This window comes from Falco peregrinus, chromosome 2 (assembly GCF_023634155.1).
Source record: "Falco peregrinus isolate bFalPer1 chromosome 2, bFalPer1.pri, whole genome shotgun sequence".
Lineage (NCBI taxonomy): Eukaryota > Metazoa > Chordata > Aves > Falconiformes > Falconidae > Falco > Falco peregrinus.
Window position 1 is genome coordinate 125,972,311 of NC_073722.1, and position 26,141 is coordinate 125,998,451.

General features: G+C 67.3%; 1 protein-coding gene across 1 annotated transcript; it reads right to left on the bottom strand.

Annotated features, from left to right (window-relative positions):
- Positions 1 to 283: 283 nt before the first annotated feature.
- BAHCC1 (BAH domain and coiled-coil containing 1) lies at positions 284 to 26,141 on the bottom strand. The gene is made up of 27 exons (XM_055796520.1): positions 26,008 to 26,141; positions 24,008 to 24,278; positions 15,976 to 16,155; positions 14,769 to 14,891; positions 12,567 to 14,285; positions 12,379 to 12,484; positions 12,058 to 12,266; positions 11,775 to 11,933; positions 11,303 to 11,496; positions 10,661 to 11,018; positions 9,848 to 10,573; positions 8,576 to 8,760; positions 8,312 to 8,448; positions 8,005 to 8,106; positions 7,079 to 7,193; positions 6,753 to 6,996; positions 6,256 to 6,420; positions 5,812 to 6,137; positions 5,357 to 5,464; positions 5,016 to 5,275; positions 4,847 to 4,922; positions 4,659 to 4,767; positions 4,432 to 4,554; positions 4,175 to 4,348; positions 2,560 to 3,698; positions 1,469 to 1,705; positions 284 to 1,387 (listed from the first exon to the last, which is right to left on the bottom strand). The coding sequence occupies exons 2-27, from the start codon at positions 24,180 to 24,182 to the stop codon at positions 1,181 to 1,183; spliced, it is 7,656 nt and encodes a 2,551-aa protein (XP_055652495.1). The 5' UTR covers positions 24,183 to 24,278; positions 26,008 to 26,141; the 3' UTR covers positions 284 to 1,180.

Sequence of the window (26,141 nt, forward strand, 5' to 3'; positions counted from 1 at the left end):
ACCTCTTGCAAGGCACGGACCCTGCCCTATCCTTCCTCCGTGTCCTAACACGCACCAAAAGGACGGGTGCCACCAATGTGGGGTGCCCCCAGCATGGGATGCTCCCATCGGCATAGGGTGCCCAGGGGCTGCTCCCTCGCCCCGGCACCCTGCCCAGCTCCTGCCTGTGGCGAGCTGGGGTGGCCCCTGCGGGTGCCCGGGGGGTGTGGCGGGGTGACCTGGCAGGGGGTGGCTGCACCCGGAGGGAAACTGAGGCAGAGCAGAGAGCAGAGGCGGCACCAGCAACGGTTCATATATTTATTCATAAGCCAAGTTATCAATAAAAAAGTTCCATACTAAAAGGCCTTTACATAGAGTTTGCTGTTCATAAAACCTTTGTGTTTTTAATCCTTTTTTCCTTTTTTTTTCTTTTTTTTTATTGTTGGGATTTTTTTTTGTCTTGTGGTTGGTTTTTTTTTGTTTGTTTTTTTTTTTTTTAGTGTTTACACTGGAAAAGCCCCCACCGCTGTGCGGCCTGTACACATTTACAGCACGGGGCAGCGGCGGGCAGCGGCAGGCAGCGGCGGGACGGGCCAGCGTCCACCGGCACCGCAGCCGCCCCGCTATTGCACTGGGGCCAGGGAGTGACAGGACCGCCGGGGGGGGCTGGGAGAGCCGCCCTGCCAGCCCCCCCCCACCCCACCCCCCCCTGCTTGCCACTGCGCTGGGGGCTGAGCCCCCTGCCCCGCCGCCGTGTCCCCCCTATATACAGAGCTCCCCCGCTGTCCACGTCCCAGCCAGGCTGGGGGAAACAGTGCACTGAAACGGAAACGCACCCCCCACCCCCCCGCCCCTTATTATTATTATTTTTTTATTTGTTTTTTTTTGTTGTATTTTTTTTTGTCGGTTTGTCTGTTTTCCATAAAACTTCCCGGAAGAAATACAATATTTACACGCAAAATAAATAGAACAACACACCTGATTTCTGCTTTACCTGCTGGCAAACAGTCAGAGGTACTAGGGAAAGTATGGCTTGTAGGGGAGCCCCCCCCTGCGCCCCCTGCAACGATGCCCCCGCACCCCCAGCCCCAGCCACCCCGGGCTTTGCATAATTGCCGGGAAGTAGCCCTGCGCCGGAGGGGGCATGTGGGGGGGCTGCCTGTCCCAGTCCCCCTCCCTGCACCTGGGGTGGGCACAGGGGTCAGCAGAGGATGGGCACCCCGTCGGCAGTCACCAGCCGGCCCGTGGTGGGGTCGTAGGTGCCCGCCAGGTAGTAGAGGTCCTGCCGGTCCTGGTATTTCTTGCTGCGGGTCATCTGCTCATAGTGCTCCCGTCCCACTACCTGGCACTTGTGGGAGATGGTCTGCACGTCGTTCTCGTCCTCGTGGCACGACTGGTACAGGGCGTTCTGCAGGGGGACAAGGTGGCGTCACCAGCCGGCCCCTCACCGCTGTGCCACCCCGCCACCCTGCCCCGGCTCCCCCCGCACCTTGCCGTCGCTCTGCCGCTTGCCCAGCTTGGTCTCCTCAGGGTGGTAGAACCACTTGACCTTGACCACCATGTTGCTGCCCCAGGACTCCCACATGCTCTCGATGCGCCCGATGTAGGGCAGGTTGGGCCGCCCGGCCGAGAGGAAGACGGCGCAGTCCCCGATGCGCAGCGTCTCCTTGCCGCGCACGATGGCCTTGTAGAACAGCTTCCGCGCCTTGCCCTTCATGCCCCGCCGCTGCCAGGGGGAGCAGGGAGGTCAGGGACGGCACAGGGACTCCTGACCCCACACACACCCACCCTGCCAGCCTGGTGAGACCCCAGGCACCAGGGAAGGCAGTGCCAGGGTGGGATGCTCCCACAGCACCCATCCAGCCCTGTGCACCCAAGTGCCACAGCCAGTGTAACCAGCACCCTGTGCTGGGCACTGTGTCCAGTGAGCCCATCCTGTGCACCCAGGTGTCACAGCTGGTGCACCCACCCACCCTGCCCTCAGCACCCAGGTGCTGTGCCCCATGTGCTCCAGGACCCTGCCCCGCAACGCCTGGCTCCCTGCCACATACCTGTGCGCCCTGCGCCCACACACCCTGCCCCATGCACCCTGCCCTGCACACACAGGCACCCTGCCATGTACCCCACCCTGTGGACCTGCACTCATGCAACCAGGCCCATGCCTCCTGTTGCACACACATGGACAGACTACCATGCACCCTTGCACCCTGCCCTGCAGCCCCAGGCACTTTGCTGTACCCACACACTCTACACCATATCCTACACCTGTGCTCCTTGCACCCATGCCCCATGTGCTTTGCCCTGTGAACACAGGCAGCCTGCCAGGCACCCATGCACCCTGCCCCTTGCACCCTGCCCCTTGCCCCATACACCCATACCCCTGCAGCCACACACTCCACCTCACACACCATGCACCCATACACCTGCACCCATGCAGCCTGCCTCCTGCACTCATGCACCTGCCCCCATGCACATGGCCATGCACTCTGCTCCATGCACCCCACCCAATGCACCCTGCCATGCACCCATACACCTCCATCCATGTCCCCTGCCTGCTCTTTGCCCGGGTGCCAGCTGTACCTGCGTGGGGTTCCCCGACCACCTCCAGAGCTGGCGCGCAGGCAGGAAGGCGGAGATCTTTGGCCGGTTTTCCACCGAGGGCAGGCGCTGCCTCCGGGAGAACTCTTTGGCTTTGGAGAAGCTGAGGGCCTCCTTGCGCTTGAGCTTGGCCTTGGGACCGGTGGCGGCAGCCTTGGTGAGGAAGCAGCGCTGCGGCGTGCTGCTCTTGGAGCGCAGGGCCTCCGGCTGCGCCAGCAGCGCTGGCACCGGGTGGGAGAGGCAGGTCTGGAGCAGCAGCGTGGAGTCCTCATCCTCAGAGCTGTAGGAGGAATCCTCGTTGTCAGAGGAGCAGAGGCTGGAGGTGGTGATGGAGCCGGAGCTGGAGGAGGTGGAAGAGCCCGAGGAAGAGGAAGAAACGGAGAGGCGGGTCATAAAGCGTGAGGGCACGTCGGTGCCCAGCCCAGCCGCCTCCTCGTCCTCGTCCATGTCCGAGTAGGAGCTGTGGCAGTCGCTGTCGCAGTTCAGGGTGAACTCGGCCTGGCCCGAGTATTTCCGCAACGCCAGCCCCACCGGCAGCTGGTGCACAGGCGCCCGACCCTTCCTGTCCTTGCCGGCCAGCGCCGCGTGGGCATAGCTGTGGCTGGCCAGGGGCCGCTCCAGCTTGGCCCCAAAGTCCTTCTCAGCCAGCAGCAGGGCCTTGCAGTTCTTGTTCTTGGGGGACGTCACCCCTTCGTGGTCCAGCTTGACCAGGTACTCGCTGCCCGCCTTTCTCCGGCCGCTTTTGCCCATTTCTGCCTCCAGCCGCTCGGCCTTCTTGGAGCGCAGGAGCTTCTGGGCGGCCGGCAGCACCAGCCCAGCCCCCGCCCCAAAGGAGGCGTAGGAGCTGGCAATGCGGCTGAAGGAGTCAGCCCCAAAGCCGTTGCCGAAGACTGGGGTGGCGAGGTGGTGGTGCACAGGGAAGAGGGCCTCTTTGGCCCGTAGCTTCTTGGTGCTGCCATTAACCTGGAAGAGGTTCTGCAGCACGGCTGTGCCCTTGCTCGACGCCTTCCGCTTTGTCTGCGCCACCGCTGACCAGCTCAGCAGTGGCCCGCCACGCCGCCCCAGGAACGGGTCACTCAGCACTGGTGCCTTGGCCCCCGACAGCACTTCCACAGCTTTGCCTGCCGGGAGACGGGGGTCAGGAAGGGCTGGTGGCCACGAGATGGATGGAGGGAGGCAAGGATGCTCTGGCACTGCCCCTGTCCCTGCACCTCCTTCCCTGTGGCCTCATCTTTCCCCCGTCACTGCAGCACCCTGCACCATCCCCTTCCTCCATCCTGGCGCTGCACCCAGTCCTGCTTCCCAGCATCCTTCCCCACATCCCAGCACCTTGCCCTGCTTCCCCGCATCCTAGCATCTGTCCCTGCATCCCTGCATCCTTCCCTGCTTCCCAGCAACCTTCCCCACATCCCAGCACCCTGGCCAGCATCCCAGCATCCTTCCCTGCATCTCAGCATCCTTCCCCTGCATCCCAGCACCTTGCCTGGCACCCCAGCACCCCGCCCTGCATCCCAGTGTCCCTTACACCAGTGCTGCCGGTGCCCCCTCTTGGGCACCCCATGAGAAGGTGGTCTGCAAGTGGCAGCACCCCCCATACCGCTTTTCTCCTTGCTGGCTGCCTTCTTGCCCGGGTTCTTGGGGGGCTCAGGGCCGTCGTGGCGGTCTGCGCAGAGGCTGGCAGGCAGCTCGCTGGGGGGGATCACACTGCCACAGGACCGCTTCGTCCGCCGGCAGGAGCTGGAGACCAGCAGCGCTGGGGACGGCTCAGTGCCTGTGGGCAGAGTGTGGGGTCAGGGCTGGCCCTGCTGCCCCCTGCCTGTCCCCTACCCGTGGCCCCCACCCCGGCCCACTCACACTGGATCTTGAAGTCGGGGGGCAGCAGGCGGATGTTGGAGACAGCGATGTGTCCCGTGTCCCCGTCATCAAACTCCACCATCACTGCTTCGGGGTCATCCTCCTCCTCGTCGCTGGAGGAGCCTGCAGCATGGGGAGGGCTGTCAGGATGGGGCTGGGGTCCCCAACACCCCACTGCCCTGCCAGCAGCCTCCTGGCCCCCCCAGCTGCCCACCGCTGTTCCTCACCTCTCACCACGTTCCCTGGGTAGAGGCACCGGGATTTCTGGCTCCAGTAGGCGCAGACGCGGGTGCCTGGTGGGAGGCTGTGGCGTGACTGGGGCCGGATGTCGAGGACCTGCGGGGAAGCGGCGTGCTGGGCTCCGCGGGGTGTGCTGCCCACCGGGACCCCCGCCCCGGCCCCCTGCCCTGCTCACCGCCTCCTGCAGCAGCTGCTCCTGCGAGTAGATACGCTGCCGGTTCCCCCGCTCGCCCTCGATGATGATGCTGTAGCTGGGGAGGGGGCATGGAGCAAGGCTCAGCGCCCACTGAGCCACCCCAGTATCCCCACCCACGTCAGGGATCCCCACCCCGGCCCCCACTCACATGTCGGGGGGCTGGATGGTGCGGACACTGCCTGCGTAGAGCAGGCTATCCTCCTTGGGGATGAGGATGTGCAGCCCATCCCGCAGATCCTCCTTCTGGATGGCACAGGCATGGGGCAGGGGGGAGCGGTGCCCCCCCCGGGCCACCCCCGCCAGGCAGCCCCCCTCCTCCTCCTCTGAGAAGCTGCTGTTGTCATCGAAGTCAAAGTCATCCTCCACGGTGAAGCTCTCCAGCAGCTTGCTGACCGCCCGGCCCTTGCACTGCAGGAGAGGGAGCTCAGGGCAGGTGGTGGGTGCTGGGGGGGTTGGTGCCGGGGCGGGGGTCCAGCCCCTGCCTCTCACCTGCTTGGTGGCCACTTTGCTCTTCACCTTGGCCAGCTTCTTGCCCTTGCTCAGGATGGTCTTGGCGCTCCGGGGGGAGAGGGCCAGTGACAGGGCCCCATTCTTCCGCTGTGGGAGGTGGGTCAGAGCTGACCAGCAGTGGCCCCCCACCCTGTGACCCCAGCCCCCTGGGGCCCACCGGTGCCTCCCAACTACCTCAGTACCCCCAGGCCCTGTGCTGCTGCCTCCCAGCCCCACCTGCACCTACTGCCAGTGCAAAACTCGCACCCATCCCTCTGCACCCCAAGGTCCCACTGGAGCCCCCCCAGCCCATGCAAACCCTCCACCCAGCCCCTGCACCCCAAGGTCCCACCAGAGCCCCCTAAACAGCCCAGCAACCCCAGCCCGTACAAACCCCGCAACCATCCCTCTGCCCCCAGCCCACGGGTGCCCCCCACCCCCTGCCCCATGCTCACCCGCAGGGCCGACTGCAGCACCTTGCTCTTGCGCGTGGCTTTCTTCAGCCTCTCACTGGCCAGGCGAGCCCCCTCATCCCTCATCCCGAAGTGCCGGGGGTCCGTGCCGGTGAAGAGGCTGCCAGCGGGGCCGGGGGCACTGGGGCCGCTGGGGGCTGGTGGCCGGAGGCTCTCCTTGGGCTTGGCCTTCAGCTTCTTCTTGCCGCCCTCCTCACAGCCGCCTGCCTTCCGCCGCACCGGCACCTTCTCCAGCTTGCCAGCCCCCGGCTTCACCGGCCGCCGCTTGATCTTCACCTCACCCTCGGGGCTGCCGAGGCGGCAGGGTCCTGCAGGGGGGCACGGGGCTCAGGGCACCCAGTGGGTGCCCACCCAGCCCGGCATGTGCACCCAGGGGGTCCCTGTCCCCTGCATCCCCCCGGCATCCCAGTGGGGTGACCCCATTACCTAGCAGTCCCTGCCTTTCCTTCTTCTTCTTTGCCTTTTCGTTGGCCTCCATCTTCACCACAGAGGATGGGGAGGGTCCCAGCACGGCCATGGGCACTGATGGCGGCAGGGACAGGCCTGGCTCGTCGTCACCGTCCTCGCTGTCTGTGTCCCCATCGTGCTCATCTGCAGAGGAGGGGATAGCAGTGAGGGACCCTGCACACCCAGGGGTGGCCCACGTACTCTCCCCATGACCAGGGAGACACTGCTTCCCTGCGCACGGTGGGGTGAGCTGGGGTCCTGCATGACCCCCTGGCACAAGCCAGCCCCCTACACCTTCAGCTGGATGCTCCCTTGTCCTGGCCCCCTGGCACCCACTCTGCACCCCCAGCCTGATGCCAGACCCCCAGTGTGATGCTGGACCCTGCACCCCCAGCCCGACACCAGACCCCCCAGCCTCAGGCCAGGCTCTGCACCCTCAGCCCAATGCCAGACCCCCAGCCCGATGCCAGCCTTGCCTTTGAAGCCTGCCAGCTGGCGAGGGTCAGAGTCCTGCGGCTGGTACTTGGTGGCCTTGGAGCTCTTGGGACGGGACAGCTTCTTCTGGATACGGCCACCAGGGTTGGGGTCTTTCCGGCGGAAGGGGCTGATGCCGGCAGGCAGCCCTTTGCTCTTCACCTTCTGCTTCAGCTGTGACACCTTGTGTGCCACCTTGCAGGCCAGCTTGCCCTGCGAGCTGCTCTTCTTGCAGCGCACCTTCTCCTGGGGGGCACAGGGAGGCTCGGGAGGGGGCTGGCACCCCCCAACCCCGGTGGGTGTTTGCCCATGGTGGGGATGCACTCACCGGGGAGCCTTTGAGGCTGCCGAAGGCTGCTTCGGCCAGCTTGCTCCTCTTCTTCTTGGGCTCGGGGTCCCCCCGCAGCTCAGCACACAGCAGGGACAGGCTGGTCTTCACCGCCCTGGCGGGGAGCACGGCATGGGCACGGCACCCACCAGACCCCTGCCTGGATCCTGCACTCCTGGTTGCATCCTGCAGCCCTGGGTGGACCCTGCACTCCGGGTCGCATCTAGCACCCCCAGCTGCCGGCTCCCCACCTTCCTTTTCCCCCCTCTGTAACCTTCACTCGCTCACTAATGTTTTGTGACATAAAACCTAGAGATTAATTTTTTTTTCCTTCCCCTCCGTCTTAATTGAAGGAACCATTTAGCACAGATTTAACTGTTATTACCGAACGGGGGGGCTGGGGGCTGTGTGCGCACACACGCTCCAAGCGTGTTTGGACTCGCTCAGAGGATTTATGCAAATGGGCCTGTCGGGAGAGGCAATTTGTAGCGGAGAAGGACAATTATACAGGGCCCGGGAGTGGGGAAACGGCTGCGCCGGGCGGCTAATGGGTAATAATAAAGCGCCGGCAGCGATGAACGCCGCTGCAGCGTGACCAATGGCTTTATATGGCGCAGATAAAGAGGCTTTTATGCAACGCTGCTCCCGCGGCCGGTGCGGGGGGGACGCGGTGCTGCCGCCCAGTTGAGCCCCGCCCCCCCCCGCCCCCCCCCCCCCCCCCCCCCTTCCCGCCGCTGGCGGGCTGGGAGTGGGAACGCACTGGAGCAAGCGGCCAGACACCCCAGACACAGCAGCTGTTGATGGGGGGATGCGATGGGGCAGCCCCCGAGCGCCGCCACCTCCACGGTGGGACGGGCAGCCCCCCGGTGGTGGGGCTGGTGGCCCATCCCTGGGGACACAGAGGGCACGCGGCACCGGTCACTCACTTGACCTTGCGGCTCTCGGCCCTGCCCAGCGTGCTGGAGTGCTTGCGCTTCCTCGGCCGCCCCGGGCCGCGCCGCGCCGGGCTCCGGGAGCTCTCGTCACGCCTGCAGCCGCAGCAAGACCAGGGGCACCCTGAGCCACACGGCCGCCGCAGGCGGTGCCCCTCCGCCGAGCCGGGCTGAGGACGGCCCCAAACTCATCGCACTGGTGACCACCACTGCCATCCCACTCGGTGGAGGGCGCTGCCCCCCTGCCCCCGCCCCGTGCCCCTACCCACGGGACCCATCTGGGATGAGGACGGGGACATACTCGTGGTCATGCCGCCTCTGCAGCTTCACCAGCTCCCGCTGCTTCTCCTTGTAGCGGCGCTGGAGCTCGGCCAGCCGCATCCGCACCTCCACCTCCTGCGTGTTGAGCTGCTCAATGGCCGCCTTCAGGGGGCAAACCTGGGGGCCGGGGCAGGGTGGGGGGCATGTGGGCAGCTGGCGGTGCTGGCAGCCTCGGCCCCAAGGCTGAGACTGGGCACAACTCATCCCGCCTCCCGCCCCAGCTGCATGCGAGGGAGACACTCACAGCCTTGGTTTTAGGTGTCCAGGTGTACTTGCGGCGGGGGATGCGGGAGCGGGGTGGCGGGGAGGCGGGCAGGGGGCTGAGCGCTGGCGGGCTGCCCTCCCGGCTGGCCGCCTCCACCAGCGACCAGGCGGCCGCCACCGTGGCCAGGTTCTGCAGGTTGAAGGCCAGCAGGTCCTCGTCCCCCCCTGCCAGGACAGGAGGTCAGCAGGGCTGGCACTGGCTGCCCCACGCGTGCATACACCACGGTGGCACCAGCACAGCTACTGGGGCCGTGTGGGGTGAGGATGGGTATGGCTGTGGGGCAGGCGGGGCTGTGGGGCACGCCGTGGTGCTGTGGGGCACCATGTATGAGCATGACACCCCAGCACGCAGGGCACTGCATGTGCAGCATGGTCAATGCCCACGGGCGGCCGTGGGGCTGGGGGGCCAGCACGCTGCAGTGGCCAGCAATGAACTCATCGGTGAGCGCAGCCAAGGCTGGGCTGGGAGGGATGCAGTGACGCTCCCCATCCGGCCGCCCCATCTGAGCTGGTGAGCGGGGCCCCCCGGCTGCCCCCCCGCCATCCCCGTCCCACGGCGTCACAGCCACGGGCAGCACAGAGCACACGCGCCCCGCCGCCACGCGCCCGCCCTGCACCACCCGCCCGCAGCAGCGCTGGGGACACGCCAGGACGGCCTTCCCCGCTGGGGCCCCCGGGATTCCCTGGGGAAGCCGAGCCGGGAGGGAATCCCAGCGCCTGCCTGGAGCCAGCACTGGAGCTGAGCCCCGGAGCCAGCCAGGGGCGGCGAGCAGGGGCTGGCCGCTGCACCACACCGCACCGCCAGCACCCATGCAGCGCTCCACCGCAGCACCCATGCAGCCCCTTCCCCGCTGCCAACACATGCACTGCCTGGCCCCGCTTGTGCCACAGTTCACGCAAAAGTAGCCCCGCTCTTGCTTGCGCTGCACAGCCCTTCCAGTGCACACTTGCTGCACGAACCCTCCGTTGCACATTTGCTGCACAGGCCTCCAATGCACACGTGCTGCACCAGCCACCCACTGCACACGCCCTGCACAGCCCCCTCCGTGCACCCACACTGCACAGGCCTCCAATGCACACAAGCTGCACCAACCCCCCCCTGCACTTACTGCACGAACCCTCCATTTCACAAGCACCGCACGACCCCTCAGCTGCATGCCACGCACAGGGTACCCACCGCCACCCCACGGGCAGGGGGCCCAGGGCACACAACTGCGGGGCAGGGGGCACTGGGGTGTTGGGGGACACTCACCTTCCAGTGCCAGGTCGCAGCGGCGCCGGTGCAGCTCCAGGTCAGCGAGCTCACTGAGCAGGGCGATGCCGGGGATCCCTGAGGCACAGGGGGGTAGCGCAGGGGGAGCCGGGGGGGGCTCCCCGGGTGAGCCTAGTGCCGGCAGCTCCCCCAGGTCGATGCCAGCAGCAATCAGCGCTTCCAGCCCACCCAGGCAGCCCTGCCGCCCGCCAGGGCTGTCGCCATCCTCCTCATCGCAGCTGCCTTCTGGTTCTGAGCCATCACTGTCACCCTCCTCATCCTCCTCTTCCTCTTCCTCCTCCTCCACAGTGGGGGGCAGCGGGGAGCCCCCCACCACAGGCACCAGGTGCTGCTGCTCCGGCGGGCTTTGCTCCAGTGCTCCCTGAGCTGCCTCCCGGCACACCCCGAAGGGCACCGGTGCCCGCTCCTCGGCAGCCCCCACGGCCGGGGCCGGCCCCCGCTCCCCGCAGAGGGGTCCCGGGGTGAGCAGGAGGTGGTGGCGGTGCAGCAGCGTCCCGGGACCCTCGGCCATCGCTCCCCCAGTTGGCGGCTCCCGCAGGGGCCCTGGCTCCCGCAGCACCTCCCCAGCAGGGCTGAAGGTCCGGGACTGCTCGGGCTCAGCCGGTGGTGAGCCAGCATGCATAGTGTCAGGGTCCGCCGGCTCGGCCGAGTGCGCCTCGGAGAAGCCCATGCTGGCCGCAGGGTAGCTGTAGCCGGGGGGCAGGTCTGTGGGGAACAGGGTGATGCTCAGCAGGGACCCCCTGGCACCCCCAGCCACCTTCCTCCTCCTCCTCACTGCTGTCACGGTCCTACCTGGCTCCAGGGACTTGGGGTAGTCGCGGGGTGGCTGCCCCTCGCCGCGCTTGTCCTCGCCATCGCTGCCCTTGCTCTGGACGGGCAGGGGGCTGTCGGCTGGGGAGCGGGGGGCCACAGCAGAGCTGGCAGCGGGGCAGACAGGTAAAGTGCAGGGGGCCGCAGGGAGGGTCACGGGGCACTTGGCCGGGTGCCGCAAGGCCGGAGAGTGGCAGCAAGGGGACAGCTTGGGGGGCCCGGGGGCTGCCGAGGACAGACCCTTGGCCGGGGGGTTTAAGGCAACTGCTTTGTGGGAGGGTTTGAGAGGCTTCTCAGGACCCCCATCCTCCAGCTCCAGGGGCTGCTCTTCCGGCTTCCGCTGGGGACACACAGAGGTCAGCACACGCCAGCCCCACCGCCTAGCCCCTGCCCCACCAGCCTGCCCCGCATCCCCCAGCCCAGCCCCTGCCCCACCAGCCTGCCCCGCATCCCCCAGCCCAGACCCACAGGCCAGTCCCAGCCCCCCAGCCCTACCCTGAATCCCCCTGCCCAGCCCCACACAGCCCAACCCCAGCCCCTCTACCTCACACAGCATTATCTCACACCCCAGCCCCCCGGACCGCCCTCCCTGCCACCCCCTGCCACCCCCTGCCCCCCGGGCACCTGGACATGTGCCTGGCGCTGGATCTCGAGAGCCTGGGCCGCCCGCTGCTGCTGCTGCAGCGCATAGAGCTCCTGCTGCCGCAGGAACTGCGAGCGCGAGTACACGGGCAGCTGCCCCGTGTGCTGCAGGTGGGCGCTGGGGCCCCGGCCCGGGTACATGGGGGGCCACAGCGATGCCTGGTCCATCACGTCGGCTGCCGGAGACAGGGGGTCAACCAGGGACCTGGCTCGGGGTCACCCCACAGACCCCAGTGGGGCACCTGAGCCCTGCAAGCACCCACACGCATCAAATCTCCCACCCTGCACCCCCAGCAGCACCTCCAGGGACCGCATCTCCCACCCTGCACCCTCCAGGGACCCCCCAGCCTCCTCCCCACCAGCACCCCCAGCCCCAAACCCCACAGCAGTGCTCACAGGACCCCCCAGCACAAGGCAGGGGGGTTCCCATGGCCATCCCCCATCCCAGCCTCACCCAGTGTGTGTGGGGTGCCATGGGTGGGGGGCTCGGTAGGCAGGATCACAAGCTGGGCAGGGGGGTCCTGGGAGAGGGGGAAGACGGGCTGCATGGTGCTGGGCATGGAGGCAGGGAAGGCAGGCGGCAAGTTCTGGTGCAGCGCGGGGTGGCCGATGCCTATGGGGCAGGGGGGGCTGTCAGTGCCAGAGAGGGGGCAGCACCCCGCTGCTGGAGGGGGGTCACCACCCATCCAGCCTCCACTTCCACAGCCCCCCACATCGCATTTGCTGGTGGCACTGACCATAGGAATGTCCCCCCATCCAGATGGAGGGGCTGCGGGTGCGCGGCAGCCAGTGTGTGTGTGCTGGGTGGGCATGGGTGGCAGGGTCTCCCCCGAGCTGCCCCGCTGGCAGCGAGGAACCCCCTGCAATCATCAGGTGGGGGGTCAGCTCCCCAGGACAACCCCCAGACGGGTGCATCCGGGCAAACTCCACCAGGTCCTTGTTGTCCCTGTGGGAAGAGAGGGGACACGGGGCATGGGGCACAGTGCTGGCACAGGGCACCGCAAGGAAAAGCCCTGGTGGGCAGGGATCCCCCTGCCTCCCCCCATCACTGCACTTACTGGAGAAGAAGCTCTCGCCCTGGCAGCCCCAGGCGCTCCTCGCAGAGCCGGCCCCGCTCCTCCTCTGCCTCCAGGTCGATGAGGTGCATGGGCCGCGCAGTGCCTGCTGTGCCAGGGACAGGATGGTGGCATCAGCATGGTCCCCCAACTCCCCGCCATCCCCCCGGCACCCCCAGCCTGGGCCCTACCTTTGATGCCAGCGGCCGCCCGGCCCTGCCGCCCGGAGCCACCACCACCGTAGGAGGGCTCGGGGCGCCCCAGTGTGTCCTTCTGCCGCGCCACGGCCACAGCGATGCCGACGGGCGGCTGCCGCACTTCGCCCTCGCCAGGGGCCAGCCCGTCATGCTCCCGGCCGCGGGCACAGTCTGGCCGCTCCAGCTCCGGCTGCCCCTTCCCCGGAGGGAACTTGGCATCCTGGTGGGCGCAGCTGCCCTTGACGCCCCCCAGCCCCACGAAAGGGGGGCCCTTCTGCCCCCCCAGCAGCGCCTGGTTGCTGTATTTCAGCAGGTTCTTCATGGCCGACACCTCATCCGGGGCAGCCGGCACCTCCTGGCCCAGCACTGGACCCTGAGTCATCAACGCAGCCTGCTGCAGACTCGTGCCGAAGGGATCCAGGTAAGGCCCCTTCCGCTCCTCCGGCACGGCCAGGGGGGGGGCCTGGCCCTGCACGCCCCAGGGGGGCAGGGGGGGTCCGCCATAGCCCAGGGCGCTCAGCTCCAGGGGTTTGCGCTTGCCCTCGGGGCCAGTGCCAGCCGCCTCCACCTCTGGGTGCTGCTGGTGCCGGATCCGTGCCACCTTCTGGGGCCCCGGCACCGGTGGGGGGTCTTTCGGGGGACCCTTCTCTAAAGTGCAGCAGGAGGGGCCAACCCGGACACCCAGCGGGTCGGGGCGGGCGGCGCGGGAGCAGTCGGGCGCTGGCGGCACCTCAAAGTAGCCCTTCTCCAGAGCACCCTTGGTTGCAGGATCCCGGCTGGTGAAGGGGGGCCCCTCAGCCGACCCCCCACCCAGGTACTCCAGCCCCTTCAGTCGGGCACCGGGACCCCCCCACTCCAGCCGCCGCTCCGCCGGACCCTCCGCCTTCAGCGGATGGTGGAAGGGGCCGCCATAAGTAGCTGGGGGCTCGGCCCCCACCTCGGCATGCCGCTCCTTGCCCTCGGCACGCTCCAGCCCACCGGCCTCCGCCGCAACCTGGAAGGAGCGGCTCTTGTCCGTGAGGTGGCCCACCGAGGGCACCAGTGTGGCCCCGCTCAGCTTCAGCTCCCGGCCGGCCGGCTCCGGCAGCGGGCACAGCACCTCGGGGCCAGTGTGCAGCTGCAGGCAGGGGAAGGAGCCAGCGGCAGGTCCGAGTGGGGCCGGCCCGGTGGGCACAGCGTAGGAAACAGCGTGGTGCAGCATCTGCCGCCGCTCCACACACTCCCCGTAGGGCTGCGGCACCTCGGGGACACCCGGCTCCCGCTCGCCCCGGCACGGCTCCTTGGCACTGCAGCGGCCGGTGCGGGGCAGGGCGCTGCCGGCACAGCTGGGCAGCATGGTGCGCCTGGCGTCACCTTCCAGCCCCTTGGCACCCAGCAGGCAGGAGGCGAGGTGCTTGGGGTGGCTGTCGCCAGCCCCCCGGGGGGGCAGCCCCTCCTTGCAGTGCCCCTCCGGCGGCACTGGCAGCACCGCCTTGTGCCGTTCCTTGGGGTCCTCCTCAGGTTGCCGCTCCTTGGGGTCCCCCTTGCCTGCCTTCTCCTTGCTCGCCAGGAAGCGGTCGTAGTCCTTAGGGGTCTTGGGTAGGGGTCCAGCCTCCCGCTCCCGGCTGCAGGAGCTGGCGGGGGGCCCGGGGGCGGCGCGGGCGATGCCGGGGAAGCCATGGCTGGCGGGGAGCAGGGCGGGTTGGGCGGGCAGGTTGCGCAGGTAGAAGTTATCTGGAGGGGAGGGCAAACGGGTGAGCCCTCCCAGCACCCCCCGCCGCCAAACCACGGCACGGTGCGGGCACCCGGGGCCACAGCCATGCCAGCGCCAGCTCCCCGCTAACGAGGGGAGGAGCGCGAGGGAAGGCACGGCCTAATTAGCTCCATTTCCCACCCAAACAATGTTCCCTATTAAGCGCCCGCCACAATATTGTGAAAAGCGAGAGCGGCAGTGGCTGGGACCGGTGCCCACCACCCCACACCCGACGGCCCCGCTCCTCCCTGGGGACCCAGCGCTTGCTCTGCCACCGGCCCCCCGCCCCAACGTTGGACACTGGGGGCTGAGCACTGAATGCTGGGTGCTGAGCCACCCCCCCTGCCCTGTGGCCTCTCTGCTGTGCCCTGATGGGCTGGGGACATGTGCCCCCATGGCAGACCCCAGTCGGCCCCAGAAGTTGCAGTAGCACCGCGGCACCATGCTGGGACCCCGGTACCTGCCTTTCTGGCTCTCATAGAAGCGGTGCTGGCCGTAGAGGACGTTGCTGTTGCCATGGTGGTCCAGGTGGCTCATGGGCAGGAAAGTGGAGGCCAGGCTCCCGGAGAAGCGGGGGTACCCCGGGGCTGGGGGCAGGGCAGTCAGGGGGGCTGGGGTGCGCTCGCAGGCACAAGGCACCCCACAGCATCTCTGTGCTGTGCCATAGCGCGCTGCACCACAGCAGCCTGGCTATGCATGGCTCCAGCCATAAACGCTTTGACGGAGCCTGTAATCATCTCCAGGCCAGGGACACCACCACCACACACCCCCCAGGAGCCACCACTGAGCTGAGACCCCCCAGACTCGCGGCGGCGGTGGCCATTATCATGGTGGCTCAGCACAGCCCTCGCAGGATTGTTAGCCGGGGCGCTCGGGCGGGCTGTCCATCAGCGGCAGGCGCTGCACTGCCGGAGCCGCGTGCGCTGCCTGCCCCCCCCGGCCCCCCCGGCCCGCCGCGCAGGCCCCGGCACGCTGGGAGCCAACTGGCAGCCGGTCAAACTACCAGCTGGGCTGGCTGCCAGGGCCCCGCGCCAATACCACCTCCCCGCGCCTTAACTCTGTCGGCCCTCACTCCGGCCGCTCAGGTGGGGACAGGGATGCCAGCGTGCCGCGGGGTGCCAGGGGCAGCACCGGGCTGCGGGGAGCACCCCCGCGCCCCACCGCAGGGGGTCTGTGTTTAACCGGGTCTGTGTGCGCTACCCTGAGGTCCTCATGCTGCAGCCCGCCCTGGCACGGGAGTCGCTGCGGCAGGAGGGGAGAGTAGCCCCTGGTTCATCACCAGTGACACGAGCTGGCCTGGCCTCAGCCTGGCTCCCAGCACGGGGTGGGGGTCTGCAGCCCGCCATGAGCCTTGCCAGCCCGTCCTGAGCCACAACTGCAAGGGGCTGAACCTGGTCCCCACGGATGGGCGGGGGGTCCATGGGGCACACTGCCAGCTGTGCCCCCACCTCCGCTGCCACCCCGAAGCTCACTGTGTGCCAACCACATGCCCATGCCAGCCGGCTGCCTGGGAGGTCTGAACCCGTCCGTGTGGGCGCCAGCTGGACATCACCCGCCAGCACCAGGCAGAACCCCAGCCGCATCCCGGCCACCCTGCAGGGACCCCCACAGGGACACCCCCCTGCCTGCCCTACGGTGCTGCCACCCATCCCTGCCGCGGTGCCCGCTCACCTTCGTGGGAGTGTGAGAACCAGATCTGGGAGGTGCCGGAGTGGGGCCCGCAGAAGGCTGGCTCCGGGGGGGAGGCGGCGGGGCCGGCGGGGTGGCTGGGTGCCCCTGAGCCCAGGCTGCTGCTCAGGAAGCCCCCCATGAAGGAGGAGGCGGGCGCGTTCCCCATCAGGCCGCTGCCGGCTGCAAGGGGGAGAGGAGAGAGTCAGGGAGGGCTGCCCATGCTCCCACTTGCACACCTGCCCCACTGCCACGCTCGCTCATGTGCACACACCTGCTGCAGGGCTGTACGCAGCCCATACTGCAGGTGTGCACCCCTCATGCACACACTTCTTGTGCACGTGCATCCCTTGTGCACACACCTCTTGTGCACACACACTGCTCGTGCACATGCATCCCTCGTGCAGGCACACCTCTTGGACACACACATTCCTTGTGCACACAGGCCTCTCAGGGACGCACGGTCCATGAGTACACACATCACTCATGCAATGACACCCCTTGCGCACGCACGCCCCTCACATCCCACCAGCTCCAGGGCTTGTGTGCACACCAGGGCATGTGAGATGCAGCAGAGCCGTGCAAGGGGCACTGGCACCCTGCCCTGCCCCTGTGTGCACATTGGAGGCTTTGCACATGCGTGTGGCTCCCCACACCGCTGCTCTCCCCCTGGCTCCAGCAGCAGCTCTGAGCCACTGTGGGACACCGGCCGCCCCTGGTGCCAGGATGAGCCCGAGTTCCCCAGGGCCCAGCTGTGCCATGCTGTGCTGTGGCAGGCCAAGCTGGGTCACCCCTCTGCCAGCTGTGGCAGCTGCAAGCCGTGGCAGCCGGAGCCCTGCCAGTGCCGGGGAGGCGGTGGCAGCAAGGCTGGGGACACAGGGACAGCCACCTGTGACTGGGGCAGCACCTCCCTGGGGCTGGGACACTGCGGTGGGGGGCAGAGCTGCATGTGTGTGCACATGCATGTCTGCATGTGTGTGCAGGGAGGGGCATGCATGCGGGGAAGACGCAGCTGGCATGGGAAGTGCAGGGCAAGGGGGCAGCTCCCACCCTGACCCTGGCAGCCTTCGCTGCAGCCCGGGGGGGGGCCCCAGCACCCCTCGAGGCTGATCCCCAGCCCAGCCCAGCCCTGAGATCACGGTGGAAACATCAGAGCCAGTGGCCAGCGGCTGGGCAGGAGCCGGGGTGAGGGGAGCTGGCCACCCCTTGCCGCATGGCCCCATGCCCTGTGTCCATGTGTGTGCCGACGTGGGCTGGCGGACTATGGCCGCCCACCCCTCCCCGGCTCGGCTCAGCTCGGCACGGCTCCGCTCGGTGTGTAGGAGCCCGGGCTGGCCAACCGCCCGGCCGGGGCCGGGGCAGGAAGCGTTGCTTTGCTCTCTAAGCCGGCCCACGCTCCCCGGCTAATCCCTCCGGGATGCCTCTGGGATGAGTGTCGGGGATGTGGTTTCAGGCAGCTCACTCCTTCCTGCGCCGGCCGGCCGGGGGCTGAGCCCGGGCAGGGGCTGCGTGGGCCGGGGGCACGGCCACACCCTGCCCGCGGCCCTGGGAACCGGCACCGCGCGCCCCCGGAGCCGGACGCTGCCCCCCTACGCCGCCAGCACCCACCGGGACACGGGTGGGCATGTCACACCGGCCGGCCAGGCCGTGCCAACGCATCCCCGGGGAGCTGGGGCCGCTGCTGCCCATGGGCAACCGCCCGATGAGCCCCCAGCCCCAGCTGTGACGGGGGACCCTGCCGCAGGGCGTGGAGCCGGCAGCGTGCCGGGCGGCTGCGCCGGGCAGGAAGCCGAGGTTTCCAGAACGAGCCTTTTCTGGAAGCTGTGAAACAGGCTGTAAAAAAATAAACCCCCCCTCCCCGGATCGCGGCGGGGCCGAGCTGGCGCGGAGCATCCCGGCGGGACTGGTGGGGCCGCGGCCGCCGCTCCCCACACCTCCCACCCGCTGACTCACACCCACTGGCACCGCCAGATCCCGCGGCACGCGCTGGCCGTGCCATTCCCACCCACCTCGCGTGCCCATGCTCTGCCCCGTGCCCAGCGTGGCACGGCTCGGTGACATGGCGCAGCTTGGCATGGCATGGCACAGCACGGTCGGTGACATGGTGCAGAAGGCAGCCCCACGGCTCTGCCCACGCTGCCAGTGAGAGCGGGGAAGGGTCCCTGAGACCGTGCACAACTCATCTCCCCCACGAGCAGGCACTGCCAGAGCCCTGTGCTGGGACACTGTGGTGCCAGCTGCCAGCCAGGGGCAGATGGGCAGCAGGGTCCCCCCCGGGCAGCATCAGCCTGGGAACTCCCTGGCCAGGCTCCCCACAGCCAGCACCATGAGTCAGCCCCACCAGCACCACTCCCAGCTCTGGCACCGGCACAACCAGCAAGAAAATCCCCCAAGGTGGGATGGAAGGGTGGCCCCGGGCCTCGACTCCGGTGGCATTTTGGGGCTTTGCACCTTGTGCCCATGCTGGGAACTGGAGCTCCAGCACGGCCACGCAGGCACCGTGCTGTCCCCGGCCACCCCACAACCACCCTGGCACAGCCCTGGTCACACCACGCTCTTCCCCATGCCGGGCTGGACGCTGTAGAATGGCCAGCAGGGAAACTGAGGCAGGACCAGGGGCGTGCCAGCCTGTTTGGGGGCCAGCGGCACCCAGGACCTTCCAAATGGGGCTGGGGGGGAGCCGGCTGCACCAGGCAAGGGTTAAGAGGAAAGCGAAGCCACTTCCCCCTCAGCACCACCAAACCACAGCTGGGAGGGCAGGGGAGGTGCTTGTCACCTTGGCCCCAAATCCACAGGTCACACGTGTGACAAGCATGCCAGGGCTCAGCACAACCTCACCGACAGCAGCAGGGGGATGCGGGCTGGGGGGGTGGGTGTTGGCTGGACCCGGCAGGGGGGAGCAGCAAGGGGTGCTCCCCACCCAAGCCGCTCGCTCATCGTTCCCGTGCTTGCACGGCACAGATGGGAATGTGCCGGGAAGACAGAAAGTTTCCCTGCCAGCAAGCAGGGCCAAGGCGGGGGGGGGGGGGCCACAGCCCCGGCGGGGGGGTCACTCTGGCCACAGCTGCTCCGGTCCAGCAGGTTCCTGGGCGGGGGGCCGGCAGCTGGGGGCAGCGCTGCCAGGAAAGGGAGTGGGTCCCCAGCTCCCTCCCTGCACCTCCAGGAAGGTGGGAGCTGCAGCCACCAGCCCCCCCGGTGTGGGTGCACCCTGGAGCTCCATTTCCAGGAGGGGGGCTGCGCTGGACACACCCAGGTGAGGTGACAGTTCCCGGGTCCCCGTGGCGGCTGGGACGTGCGTGGGGCGTGGGGTTGGGTTACTCTCTCGGCTATTTCGGGGCTGGAACATTCCGAGCGGGGCCTGGGCCGGGAGCTGGCCTGGGACCCTCCCGCCCCGCATCCCCACGGCCGGGCACCCCGGGGAGGTGCCAGCCCCAGTCCCCCGACTCAGGCAGGGGGCTGGATGCAGCCCTCACACCCCGCCCCGCCCCCCCCCCCCCCCGCCACGCACTTTGCAACCCACGCGGCCCCTTTAAATATTTGGCAAATAGGAAATAAGTGTAATATAATTTCCTCGGTGTTATAATTTAAGATTAATCCATATTGTTATGGCACTAAATAAATGCTGTAATATTGAAATGCAGTTCAAATTAGCTTGACAGAGTGCCAGAAGTACAATTAAAACGTTATCCGATGGGTAATCACACGGCAGTCGCTCCGTGCTAAGTGCCACTCGCAAGCTGTCGGCTTTCGGCGGAGGGAAGGGGAGGCTGGAGCTGCCGAAGCTGCACGATGCTGCTCGCACACTCACTGGGGCCGCGTGTGCACCCACCGCTCAGTGCACGCAGCTCGCACGGGGCTTGCGTGGCTGATGCGCACCGCACAGTGCACACTCCTTGCACGAGTGACACACACTGCCTGCCTGGCTGGTGAACACACGTGCCTTGCACAACCGATGCACGACGTGCACAACCAATGCACGACTTGCACACCAGACGCATGTGGCCTGCAAAGCCCAGAAGACATTTTAGGAGCGGCCACAGGCCTGGCACAGACTGGGACCCCAGGGAAGCCAGGGAGGGCCCAGGGGGTCCCAGCATGCCACCCCACACAGCCCCAGAGACACCCGCTCTCCCATGGACGCCCCCCAGGAAATCCCACCAAAGTCAGGGCCCTCGTGACCCCCTACCACGTGCAAGCGCCTGCAAAGCCCTGCACCCACAGGGTCCCAGCTACCCATCCACAGAGCAGAAGGGAGCAATGCCGAGGGGCTGCAAGGATGTGTCCCCCTCCCTCCCCAGCACCCAGTGGGGTCAGATCCTGCCCGGGGCGATGCTGCGGGGCAGGCAGGGCGGCAGGCAGGGCAGCAGGCAGGGCCGCGCTGTGCCCATCTGTTTTGTTTTATGGAGCTGATAAAAAAGAACTCCAAAAATGAGATTATTGGGTGAGTGTTTATTTACTGCCGGGGGGCGGGGGGATGGGGTGGGCAGGAGGGGGGGTGCAGCCCGTGTGAATCTCTGCAGAGTCACAGAATTGCCAAATCCCGCTATTTTTATTTTCAACTGTAATTCCCCGCTTGGCTGTCACATATCGCTGCCCTCAGCACCAGGAGAGGAACTGGCTGCGGCAGGGGGGTGGCGACACTCGGGGCTGGGGGTGTCCCGAGGAGTCGGGGTGCTCAGAGGGGCACCCAGATGCTCTGTGGAGCCTGTCCACACCCCCAGTTCCCCCTCGAGGGTCAGCCAAGCCCACTGCGCATGCGGTGCTTGGCCCACAGAACCTGGTGGCAGCACTGCCAGAGGCACTGTCCCAACCCCTCCCCAGCATGGGACCACCCCCCCATGCCAGGCAGCTCCAGGGGTTCAGGGACAGGAGGTAAAGGCCTGCAGCCCGGGGTGCTGAGACCCCGTGCATGCCCCCAGTTTGGGACAATGACTGCATTTACCAGTGGTGACCAGGGCTCCCAGCAGCTGCCTGGATCACACCGCCGTGTCCCCCCAGGCCCCGGCACGCAGCAGCATCTCCGCACGGATCCAGCTAATCGCTAACGAACAGATGAAACCACTCCAGGATAACTCCCCAGGATCTGGGGTTCTCAACATCCCGCTCTTCACGCTGGATGCACGTGGGCGCGTGTGTGCGCGTCCCCCCGGCCACCCCGGCACAAGTGTGGCTAACGAGGAGCAGACGAGTTAATCTCAAAATCTGTTTTAACTTTGACACCTACTTTTTAAAATGCAGCGCATGCGGCAGCGCGGCCGGGCTGGCATGTGGTGCCGAGAGGGGGAGTGGGGAGCCCCCACACCACGGCCATGCTGGAGCTGTGCCGTGGCCTCCCAGCCCCTTGTCAGACCCCATCTTCGGTCATTAATGAGGAAGCCGCAATGTGGAACGGCTGCAGCATTGGCACCCGGCCCCACATCAACACCCCAGCCAGGGGCCACTGTCCCCACCTGCCCCCTGCCATCCACCCCCAGCCACACTGGGGAACCCGTGCAGTGCCCAGCCTGCAACTTAATCCAGGGAGGGGGACAGCTGCGGGAGCTCAGCCGGCTGCCAGCACCACGCTGCCGGCTCACTGCACCCTCCACCGCCACCAGCATGCACACCCGTGCCAGGATGCACACCGGCACCGCTGGGGCCAGCCTGGATGCAAACCAGCACCAGGCTGCAAGCAGCAAACCGTCACACCGGCATGCAAACCGGCACCAGTTTGCAATGCAGCAGCACTGGGGTCAAGCCGCACGCCAGCACTGCCACGGCACTGGTGCTCCTGGCAAAGCCTGGTGCTACTTTGAGCCCCCCCGGCACTGCTATACATTGCAATGCACCGAGGGCTCCGCCATGGTGAAACAGCCTGACACCAGCTCAAGTGTATCTGTTAGTCCGTAAAAACATCAAAGGGGCAAAAATTGAGGCCCCGGCACAACGCACAGGCTCGGCTGAGCCTCTGCCAAAGGTTCCCACCGCCTGCCTGCGGCAGGGCCATCGGGACCCCCGGCCCCGCTCAGCACAGGCATGCTGGCACCGGTGGTGGGACCGCGGTCCCCCACCAGGCTGTGCCCGGGGGCTGCACCGCAGCCTGGCCAGCTCCGGGGGTCCCTGGCCCCCCAGCAGCGGGCACTGCAGCAGCACCCCATGCTCCGGCCCCCGGTGCTGCCTCACACCATCGTTTGCATGGTGCCGGTGCCAAAACCAGGCGCAAACCGAAGCATTTGTTTGCAATAACTGTGCAGCCCTGAATTATGGCTTTAATAAAATGAAGCTAAACAGTTTTTATCTCCCCTTGGCAGGGCGGCCTCCGGCCCTCGGCAAAGGCTCCTGGGAGCTGTAGTCCGGCCTGCCGGCGGGAGCCATTTGGGGGAGCGTGGCTGGAGCCCCCCAGCCGCCGCGTGCCATGCCAGCCCCGCCACCGCTACAGCCGCCCGGCAAACCGCCGGCTGGGTTGTATTTGCTGGGTGGGGTAATTATCAGTCATGGGCATTAATTACCGCTCCACGCATGCTGCCACGGCTCCCGGCCACACGGCACGGCCGCGCTGCGGGGAACACTGGGGTGCCAAGCCCAGACACCCCTCTCCTGCCAGCCCCCACCCCGCATCGGGCACTAAAGCATCAGCTCCATCACTCCAGCAATGCTGCCGTAGGCGCGGGAGCCTCCGAGCGCAGCTCGCCGCGATCGGCTCCGGCTGTGCCGGCCCTGCCAAAGCCGGGAATATTTTTAGCTCTTTCTGTTGTTAGGTTTGGCTTCTCTCTCTTTTTTTTTTTTTTTTTTCTTTTTTTTTTTTTTTTTTTTTTAAGGCGAGTTTCTGCCGGGGTATTTTTAGCCTGATCCATGTTATTTTAACAACCTCCGTGCGTTCGGGCTCCCATGTGTCGCCCAGGCCCCGGCGGGCGTGAGGGTCCGGTGGCCGCCACCGCGGGGACACCGCCAGGCCAAGGAGCCGGAGGGAAGCCAGCAGCACCCAGGCGCTGGCATCCCCCGGGGATCCCCCTCCCCCCTCTCCGACCACCAAGAGGCGGAGAGGGGCCCCTTCCCCCCGAGGACGGGCAGCAAGCCCCCCCCCGGGCCCCCCGCACCCCAAAGCCGGAGGAAGGCCAGGGTGGGTGTGTCCCCCCCAGCCCGGTGGGGGGCCCGGCTACAGCGCGGTGGCGGCCGGCACAAAGCGAAACCGCCCCGGCTGCGGGCCCGATCCGGCGCCGCCTCCCCGGCACCCCCCGGTGCCCCCCGCTTTCCGCCTCCTTGCAGGAGCCGCGGACCCCCGCCACCACCACCACCACCACCCCCCCCGCGCCGGCTCTGCCGTGCCCCCCGCCCTAATCCACGCACTAATTGTAATCCCATTAAAGCAGATATAATTTTATTAGTATTCACAGCTCATCAAGGCGGCGACAATAACCGGCGCTGCCGCCGTGCTGCGGCGCGGACACCGAGCGCCGCCTGCGCCGGCGGGAAGCGGGGCCCGGCAGCGCCGAGCGAGCGGCCGCGCACCGGCCCGGCACCCCCGCAGCTCGGCGGCACCGGCCCCCCCCCGCCGCCGGCGCCCCCCCGGGGGCCCGTGCCCCCCCCAGCCTGTGCGGCGCGTCCCGCTCAGAGCCCGGCCGAGCGCGGCACAAAGCCGAGCGGGCAGTGCCGCCGCCGACGAGCCCGGTGCCGGTGCCGCGCTTTGTCCGCCCCCGGCGGGGCAGCAGCCGCGGAGCGAAGCGCTGCGGGGCCCCTCGCACCCTGACACGGCGGCGCTTTGCACCGAGCCGGGGCTCGGGGGCCCCCCCCCGCCGCGGCCCCGCGCGCAACGGCCGCCGCGCCCGCCCAGAACGCGCCTCCGCGCCCGGGCACCGAGCGCTCGCCGGGCCGGCCCGGGGGTCGCGCTCCTCCCGCGCCGGCGGAGCAGGGAGATGCTCGCGGTGTGCGTGAGCCCCCCCGCCAAACCCCCCTCCGGGCGCGGTGACAGCCGGAGCGGCACAAAGGGGGAGGCCGAGCCCCCCGTGCCGCGGCGGGCCCCGCGCCCCCCCCGGCCCCCGCGCGCGGCCCTTCTGACCTGTGTGCGTGGCCATGGAGATGGGCGCGGGGAAGTACTTGGTGGGCTGGAAGTGTCCGGGGGGCTGCACGGCCCCGTGCGCCGCGCCCGCCCCGCGCCCCGCGCCGTGCCGGTGGCCCAGGCCGCCCCGCTCCGACAGCAGCCGCGGCGGGGGCGCGAAGTCACGGCCGTCCATGCCGGGGGCACCCGGCGATGCTCAGCGCCGCGGCGGGTTGGCGGCGGGGGCGGCGCGCCGCGCTGCGCCCCGGGGCTCCCGGCTCATCCTCCGCTCCTGCCGCACGGGAGAGAAAGGAGAGTGAGAGCGCGGCCAGCCCGGGGCGGCGGCCCCCCCGTGGCCCCGTTCCCCTATTTGTCCAGTACGCAGCCCCCTTTTTTTCCGGTATCCCCATGCGCAGGTCCCTAGTCTCCCCAGTACGCTGCCCGTTTTTTTCCGGTACCCCCCACCCGCGGGATCCCAGTTTCCCCAGCCCACAGCCCCCGTTCCCTCCAGTACCCCTCACCCGCAGGTCCCCAGTTTCCCCAGCTCACAGCCCCCATCCCTTCCGGTACCCCCCACCCGCGGGATCCCAGTTTCCCCTCGCCCACGGTAAACCACATTCACCCCCACCCCCGAAGTGCAGCCCCCCCCCCCGTTCCCCCAGCACCCCCCATGCACAAGCCCCAGTTTACCCAGTGCCCCCACTACGCGCACCCCCCGCTTCCCCGGTGCTCCCGGAGCTCCGGCCTCCCCACCCTGCCCCGGGGCACGGCCCCGCTGCCCCGGCGCTCGGGCCCCGCCGCGCGGCCCCGTCCCTGCTCCGGCGTCCGCTTCCCGTAACCCCCCACGGCTGCTCCCTCCCGCCGCAGCGACCGGGCTCCCCCGCCGCTCAGGGCCCGCCTGCTTTCGGCTGCCCCGGCGCCCCGTTGTTTCCCCGCCGCACGGCGTCTTCCCCTGCCCGCTTCCCGCTTCCCCCGCCGCGGGGCTGCACGGCCGCCGCTCCCCGGCATCGCCCCGGCTGGCGGAGCCCGCCCGCGGCAGCGCCGAGCCTGCCCGGTGCGCCGGGCCCGCCGGGGCATTGTTCTGCGCTCGGCGGCGGGGCCGGCGGGCCCGATCCGGCGGGGACCCACGGGGCCGGGGCCGGGCCGCGGCGAACAAAGGGGCGCGGAGCAGCGAGCGCGGCCGAGGGCCCCCGACCTTCCCCCGCCCGGCCGGGGCTGCAGGGCCCGGGGGCCGCGGGGCGAGCGCGCCCGAGCTGCGCTGGGGGCGGCGGAGGGCAGCCCCGGGAAAGAGAAACAGGCGCACAGCTCAAACAAACAAACAAAAAGTATTTTTTTTAAATAAAATTGAAAAAAAGCAAAGCAAAAAGGACAATTTTTTAAGGTTAAAAAAACCCACACAAACGTAACGCCAAAAAATTTTAATGGGAAATAATTAAGGCAAAAATAAAACCCCACTGAACACCGAAAAGGTTCGATGCAGAAAAACGTTTTAACGCACAAAATTTGAAGACGGAGATTTTGGACGCGCAGATATTATTTTTTTTTAACGCCGAAAATATCGTTGTGTAAAAGGTTAATGCAAAAAAAAATATTTTCGTGCAAAATAAAAAAAATGAACGCAAAGAAATTTTAACGCGGTAAAAAAAAAAAAAGGAGAAAAATATTTTAGTGCGAAAAGATTGAAAGAAAAAAAGACTAACGCGAAAGACCGGAGCAGAAAAATTAACGCAATAAAATTAAAGCAGAAAAAATTAATGCAATAACATTACGGCAGAAAAAGATAAAGCAGTAACATTACGGCAGAAAAATGCAATCAAATTAAGCCGAAAAAATAAAGCAAAAAAAAAAAGGCAAGAAAAAAATTAAACCAAAAAAAATCAGAGCAAAAAAAATTAAAGCAAAAAAAAATTAAACCAAAAAAAAAATAGCAAAGCGCCAAAAATGAAAATAAACCCCAAACAACAACAACAGCAGCAGCAGCAGCAGCAGCAGCAATCGCCCGTACGGTCGCAGTTACTTACCGGAGGGGCGTTCCGCGCGCGGGGCGAGTGCGGTCCCGCCGGCGCGGGGCGGCCCTGGCGGGGTGCGCAGCGTGCTCCTGCCGGTGCCCGTGCACTGCCCATGCACCGGCTGCTCCTGCAGCAAAGGGAACCGG

What these genes read in the sequence shown, in the direction of transcription:
- BAHCC1 (XM_055796520.1), bottom strand. Translation starts at nt 24,182, where the DNA reads ATGGACGGCCGTGACTTCGCGCCCCCGCCGCGGCTGCTGTCGGAGCGG. An exon ending in CTCCATGGCCACGCACACAG is followed by an intron (nt 16,156 to 24,007) that starts GTCAGAAGGGCC and finishes TCCCCCTTGCAG; the next exon opens with CCGGCAGCGGCCTGATGGGG. An exon ending in CCCAGGGAACGTGGTGAGAG is followed by an intron (nt 4,555 to 4,658) that starts GTGAGGAACAGC and finishes CCCATGCTGCAG; the next exon opens with GCTCCTCCAGCGACGAGGAG.